The sequence below is a fragment of the Chenopodium album genome, chromosome 10 (assembly GCF_948465745.1).
Source record: "Chenopodium album chromosome 10, dcCheAlbu1.1, whole genome shotgun sequence".
Taxonomy (NCBI): domain Eukaryota; kingdom Viridiplantae; phylum Streptophyta; class Magnoliopsida; order Caryophyllales; family Amaranthaceae; genus Chenopodium; species Chenopodium album.
Window position 1 is genome coordinate 14,362,626 of NC_137843.1, and position 7,802 is coordinate 14,370,427.

The 7,802-nt window shown below is 38.3% G+C and overlaps 1 protein-coding gene across 1 annotated transcript; it reads left to right on the top strand.

Moving 5' to 3' along the window:
* The first annotated feature begins 808 nt into the window (after positions 1–808).
* On the top strand, positions 809–7,802 carry LOC145562273 (uncharacterized). The gene is made up of 8 exons (XM_081622495.1): positions 809–2,646; positions 3,297–3,704; positions 3,790–3,876; positions 4,976–5,046; positions 5,132–5,208; positions 5,322–5,469; positions 6,500–6,661; positions 6,750–7,802. Exons 1-8 carry the CDS (start codon positions 1,557–1,559, stop codon positions 7,338–7,340), a joined length of 2,634 nt encoding a protein of 877 aa, XP_081478621.1. The 5' UTR covers positions 809–1,556; the 3' UTR covers positions 7,341–7,802.

Sequence of the window (7,802 nt, forward strand, 5' to 3'; positions counted from 1 at the left end):
CTTCTACACTCTTCTTCGAAATTGATAATGATCCAATTCAAACTTGATTATGCCTATTATAGTGACCTAACTTGAACTAAGCTGAACCTAACCTAAGCTCAAGAAGGACCTAGTTTGAAGTTTATATAATTCGATAATATCCTACTCAAATTTGAATTACCAATCATAAATCTGACTCAGTACAAATTGAATTCTAAATAGAACCTAACCTGAAGTAAACCCTATAGGCATTTGAAACGGTAAATGACTCGATTTAACTTGAATTGAACTTGAATTTATCCAAACCTAAACGTCGAATTATGAACCAGCCTACATCTGGCCAAAACTGATATATGTATCTGAATTGACACCTATAATCTCTCGTCGTAAAGAAATCACTACCCCCAAGCACTCTCATTTGGTAGGATTCGAACTCCAAACCTCTAAATTTTGAGGTAAAAACAACATTTTGTTAATACGAGTAATTTTTATTGACTCATGCGAATATGAAACAAAAACTAACAAAACCAAACATCTAAAATATAAGTATATTCTTCATTTTACGAATGATCTAACTTTAAGTCTAAGGTAAAGACAAACATATGATGTGATTATGATATCAACATTATTCAAATGACATTTTTGTCCAAGCTTAATTTTAGATTAATTGAAAATCATTAGTAGTACTAATTATAAGTATTTTTTGTTATGAAGATTTACGAGTGTTCGATTTTATAATGTCGTTGTCAGCTGAAATTTTTGCTAGAGTGGGCCCCACAATACCGTGTGCAAACACAGCCAATAGCCGCGCTTTCGAGAGAGAAGATCTAGAGAGAATGTTAACGGCAAAGTGACCAAGTCTTATACTTCCCTTCTTTTTTGGTTTATTTTTGTAACTCTTTTAGAAAATCATTACTGTAATTGTTCACTTTCACGTTGATAGTTACCCAACAACAAAAGGTTAGCTTTTCATAAATTCTTTCGTTTTTTTCTTTTTTCTCATTCATTTACATTCAAAATTGTGATGCACAGTTGAGGTTTGAATTCAGATACTATTGGAATATTTGGAAGTTTCTGAATAAAATTAGTCATTTTCAGAGAATTATCAACTGGGTTTGCTTCAAAAGTCTGTTCTTGATCTGGGTTGTCTCAATTTCATTCATAGACTCAAAGTTCATCTTAATTTTTTAAGTTTGTGATCTGGGTTTTGTGTGTAATTGATCTGGGTTTTGCTGGTTTTGTGCAATTTGATCTGGGTTTTGTCTGAATTTTACTGGGTATATCATAATTTCTGTGATTATCTTGTGTAATCTGAGAATTTTATTTGGAGGGAATTGGTAAATGATAATCTTGTTCAGTTGTTATAACAATTGATACAAGTACCAGCTGTGCAAATTTGGTGGTTGAGAAATTTGTGTTGTTATTGTATGAAATTAAGGGTTTTGTTGAGACTTGCGAAGTTGAAATAGCTGAATTTTGTTGATATAGAAGATTTATTGAACAATTTCTGAGTTAGCTCAAAATTTATCAAATTTAGGTTTGAAAATGATGTTTATGTAGATATGATTAGCTGTTAGATGGCGACAATATCGCCATCTCCTGATTCTGCACCTTCTGGTGTACCACCAATTTCCTCTAACCCACCACCATCACAATTGCCTGTAACACCACCACCACAGCCTTCAACAACACCACCTCCTCTTGCACAACCCACTGCCAATCCACCGGATCCTTCGACGCCTTCACCTCCGTCTACGGTGCCAAATGCTTCACCCCCTAGCAATCTAGGAACTCCAGTTGTTACACCACCACCTGTAGAGTCACCTCCCCCACCTATTGCTAGTGCACCACCCCCCGCTACACCTGTATCCCCTCCTCCAGCTCCCTCCACTGCTTCCCCGCCACCGGTCCCCAGTGTTTCACCACCCACACCAACAACTAATCCCCCAGTAAATGCACCTCCACCTGCAGTAGTTACACCTCCTTCGCCACCTGCCAATCCGCCTACTGGTTCACCTCCACCCCCCCCATCATCTACCCCACCTACAAGTTCTCCCTCACCACCTACAAGTTCTCCCCCAACAAGTTCTCCAACCCCACCAGCAGCAAACCCACCAAGTAATCCTCCCCCTCCACCGCCAACGTCAAACCCCCCTGAGGGGTCTCCACCTCCACCAGCATCGAACCCACCAAAAACTTCACCTCCTCCAGAAGCACCAACTTCTCCTGTAAAGCCAACACCACCATCATCACAGCCTCCTCGAAGCCTGCCTTCTCCACCTGCTGCATCTCCTCCAAAGAGTTCAACTCCACCCTCCGGAGATGCCCCACCTCCATCTGATCCTAACCCAGCTTCTCCACCATCTACAAAACCAGGTGCACCTCCTGGATTGCAACTTTCTCCGCCGCCCCCAGGCTTAGTCCCACCGACTTCTAGTTTACCGGGGAATAGACCAGGTTCTGGTTCAACTGAAACTGCAAATAATGCTCCCAGTAATGGGGGAACTGGTACGGGAGGAGCTGTTGCTATTGGTGTAGTAGTTGGCCTTCTAATGCTTGGACTCATTGGTTTGGTTGGTGTGTGGATCTTTAAGCGAAACAAAAAGTCTTCTGGACCTTATGATGGGCATGTCATTCCTGCCTCAATTGGTTCTTCTCCACGATCAGGTAATATTTTTGCTCCTTTGCTGTGGCTGAAGAATGTTGATTACTGATAACTGTTTTCACTTTTCAGTTAATCTGATTTCATTCCAGTTCTTATTTTCCGTTTGATCAATATACTTTTTAAGAAACTTTTGGCTGAAACCCTTTCAATGTCTCTCTAATACATTATCTCATTATGTGTCATTTACTTTTTCCTGGTGAGAACTTTTAAGTTGTGAATATATGCGGAGTTAATGTTAAGAGAATGCTACTAATATAATTTTGAAAGAAGTAACTCATTGCGAAAACTTCTTGCTTTTTTGATTAAAGGGTGTTGATATAATATTTCATCCCAAGTTGTACATACTACCTAGCGTCAACTAATGCCCCAAAAGTATGTACTTTTCTTTCAGCAAAGTTTTACAAATGATAAGGCACCCCTACCAACAAAGTTCTACTGCCTTATCTGGTAATCCTTTATGCAGTGTTGTCTATCAATATGATACTCTCTGAAGATAACTTAGTTAAAGAAATTCATCAATATGATGTATGACTGTTTGGAAGCTTGTGAACGTGTCTATATAATGTTGATGATTAAATAGCTTGTAAATCTGGGTGAATTGGTGTAAAATATCGTTGTAATATGACTCAAATGACTACTTTATTGGTTACAGATGGAAAACTGTTAGTGACGACAGAGTATCCAGGTTCAAATTTTGGAGGCTCTGGTAGTGAAACACCCACTGATTATGGTGGATATGGCCATTCAAGGTCCTGGTTTACTTATCAAGAGTTGTATGATGCTACCAGTGGATTTTCTGATGAGAAACTTCTAGGTGAAGGTGGGTTTGGTCGTGTATATAAAGGACTTCTATCAGATGGCAGAGTGATAGCTGTGAAGCAGCTTAAAGTTGGTGGTGGACAAGGGGAGCGTGAATTTAAAGCAGAAGTGGAAATAATTAGTCGCATTCATCATAGGCATTTGGTTTCTCTTGTTGGGTACTGCATTTTAGAGAATAAAAGGCTGCTTGTTTATGAATATGTACCTAACAACACACTCCATTATCATCTTCATTGTAAAGGTTTGCTCCTTATAGCTCTGCTTTATTTTTTTGCACCTTGTTATAGTGCTTGTAGATTTTTTAATGAATGCCCTTATCTTGGCAGGAGATGAAAGGCCAGTTTTGGACTGGGCAACACGTATTAAAATTGCCGTGGGCGCTGCTCGCGGTATTACGTATCTTCATGAAGATTGTGAGTGTTACTCTTTGCTTTACAATTCTACCATAAATGCTTACATATATGTCTCACAATTATCTACAAAAAACATTTACTGGTTAACTGAGAATGCATTTGTGTTTCTTAAGTGCTGCAACTTTCTGCAAAAGAAGAGGGAGTCATAACCCTGGGTATAATAAATCCAGAGCATATATGCAGTAGATCTAATATTAAGACTGAGTCCAAATTTTGGACACTAGATTTCTCCTTTTCTCTTCTCAGCAGCTCAGATATAATTTATTATGGCTAGAATGTCTTAAAATATCAAAGCCGTGTGCAGATTTTAGGCAATGTTGGAGTTCCCTCATGTCTACTAGTCGTATGCCCATACCCAGTCTAATTTGAAAAATTATAAAAGAGGAGAATGTGTAGCTGAAGGATTCTAAAATTTAGCACGCAGCCGACGCAGGACAATTACACAAAAGTGCCCACGTTGATTTATCCCTAATCACCTTATAAATCACTCACCAGCAGGCGGTCAGGTCTCAACCTTAGCAGTATGCCTATACCTTATCTTTAGTGTCTGCTGGTGACAACTGCTAACATGCTTTGCTTTCACTAAACTTACTGCTAGCCAGAGTTAGGATATGAGGAGCGTGCCCTGGATGACTGGATGGTGCTTCTTCTTTTTTTTTTTCCCATTACTGCAATGTCATGTTAGATCACATTTATCCATTAGGTTGTATATTCCTGCATTATCACCATATATATTTTCATTACTTGATCGTATATCTTTCTGTAAACCAATTTGCTTCATTGGTACTTGCCATAATGTTATATTAGTGTCATGACCCTCTGCTTATGAGTCCATTAATTTTGTTCCATAGTTAAATGGAAGCATAGTCATAGTCTTGTAGAGATAAACTCTTAGACATATGTTGACCATTATCTATCCTTTCTCCATTGTCAACTTGATTTAGGCTTTTATATATTTGAAGACTGATACTTAGCATGGTCCTTTACTACTACTTGTTTTAGACAATCACTGATGGCTTCTTGTAATGTCTTGTCCTAAATTTGTCTTCTTATACACTTCATTCTCTTTAATTTACTGTTTTTTTTTTTTTTGTGCCAGGTCATCCACGAATAATTCATAGAGATATTAAATCGACAAATATTCTATTAGATAATAACTATGAATCTCGGGTATGCAGTTTGCTCACAAGGCTTTTAGTCCTCAATTTCTTTCCTTTATATACCTTTTGGGTTTAGTGGTCTATTTTCTTTTCAGGTTGCAGATTTTGGACTTGCAAAATTGGCAATGGATGCAGAGACACATGTTAGCACTCGCGTAATGGGAACATTTGGGTAGGTATTAGTTAGAATGGTTGCCTTTATAGGTATATCTACCAAGTGAATATCTAATTAGGTGATAACATGTTCTTTGCTTAACATACCTGGTTGGTGCTGTCTGATTTCAGATACATGGCTCCTGAATATGCTACGTCTGGTAAGTTGACTGAGAAATCAGATGTGTATTCTTTCGGGGTCGTCCTTCTAGAGCTTATCACTGGTCGCAAGCCTGTGGATGAGACGCAACCTTTGGGAGATGAAAGTCTAGTTGAATGGGTATGTATCTTGCCGTTAGTCAAATTAACCTGTCATTGTGTAGTCCTGGCAAGAAATGGGGCATTGTTTGATTTCTTTGTATCATAAGCTTGAGCATCAATATCATGAGGTTGGGATGCTAGATTTGGCTTGGCCCTTTAGGAGACAGGGGGAAGAGGAGAGGGGGGGGGGGGGGGGGGTGCTGGGGGGGGACTTGCATCTGCATCCAAACAATGGTAAAGGAACTTTACATATGCAACCAATAAAATTAATTTCAATAATAATTAGTAGTGAGTGCAATAATCTTCGTAGGGTTTGTATAAGAAAAAATAATCTTTTTGTTCTTTTATTCTCAGATAGTGTGAAACTGTGAAATATACAGTACCGAACACAACTGAATTTACTTTTGCAAAAATAAAAATAAATTAAGAGGGTCTGCATGGATGGAAGAAAAATAGAAACAACCACCACCTAGTATGACTCCAGCTAGTGAAGGTTGTGGTGTATGCTGTCTTGTTTCTAACTATTTGAGATAGTGTTTGCATCTAAAAGACTTATAAGCCTTTTCAAAGAAGAGAAGGTAGTATGGAAGAAGTATCAAGTATATCATCATATATTTTAGCATAGTTGTCAATTTGCAATAGATGGAAAAAGCAAATTACTGCCTGTCTTTTTAGTTGTTCTGCTCTTTCCTATTTGGGATGTCGTGAAATAGTTCCATTTCGCTATTTGGTGTAAATTTATGGCTTAAATTATACGCATGCTCTCTTTCCTCCTTTCCCCTCTTATTTTTTCTGACCTCCAAAATTTTGCCTTAATATCACATGGGCTAAACTGTAATAAATTATCCCTTTCCTCATTTGTTATCTTCTGGCTATATGAAATGTGATCACAAGTCATTAAATGTTCTGATAGTAGTGATTTGGCATGCTTTTCATGCTTCCTATGACGTGGTTCTTCCCCAATTTGGTGTGGTAATTTATATTTGATAAACCATTCCAATTCCAATAGTAATATTTTAGTCATTCTGAATCAAATATTGCCATTTCAGGCACGGCCTTTGCTTGTTCATGCACTTGAGACGGGAAAACTTGACGGTCTGGTAGATCAACGTCTTGAAAAGAACTATATTGAGAGTGAGATGCTTCGAATGATCGAGGCTGCTGCAGCTTGTGTGAGGCATTCATCTGTAAAGAGACCGAGAATGGGACTGGTAATTGACATTAATTTTGTTTTTACTGCTATTAGCCTAGTATGGAGGGAGTAGAAGTAATACAGATGGTCACTCTCTTGTTCTACAGGTTCTCAGAGCTCTTAGCATGTCCGACTCAGGAGATCTGTCAAATGGGCTGAGGGTGGGTGAAAGTCAGCTCTATGATTCTGCTCAACAATCTGCTGAAATTAGATGGTTTCGGAGAATGGCATTTGGTGGTGGTAGTCAAGATAGTAGTGATTTTTTCAGTAATCCCAGCCAGAATTTTGGGTACTCAGGCCAGAGCAGGCAGAATGTTGATCGTTCAACTCCGCATGATCATAATCGAAATTCTCAGAATGTGGGCTTTCCAAACCAAAGTGGAAATAATGTTAACTTTTTGGCTGATCATCATTCAAGCCAACACAATCAGCATAATAGAAATCTGAGTGGAAATAATGTCAACTTTTCAGCTGAGCGTCATTCAAGCCAAATCAATCAGGGCAATAGGAATTCCAGTGGAAATAATCTCGACTTTTTGGCAGATCGTTATTCAAGCCAACACAATCAGGGTAATAGAAACCCAAGCGGAAATTATGGTTACTTTTCGTCCGAGGGTCATTCAAGCCAACACAATCAGGGTAATAGGAATCCGAATTTTTATAGGGAAGACAGCGTGAACCAAATGACAAGCTTATAAGGGGTGAATTCATCTCAAGGCGGTTGAAATTTGATATGATTGTTGGAAGGCTAGGCTCCGCTATGGAACATGTAGCTATGCTCTTTGCTGCATATTTTGCACAGAAATTTTGCATTTTCTCCATCATTCTTTATCATTGTAAGTATTACAGGTACAAAGATTTTGTTTAGCAAAATTTTTTACACTTTAGATGAAGGTGCTCTTTTTTTTCATCCTACTCCCTATTTGGTCACAACTCCCTTTATCTAGAAATAATAGTCATGCACATAAGAAGTATGCTATTTTAGGATTTTCGGAATAAGCTCACACTATCAATTTTGTGATTGATTTTACCCTTATACCTTTTTACTAAGATTGCGTTATAGGGAAGTACGAGAAGGGGTTTTTTTGTGTATATAAGGTGTTGGGACAATGTAAGTTATGTAACTATTATTTAAGAACAGAGAGAGTATGTTGTTGCCA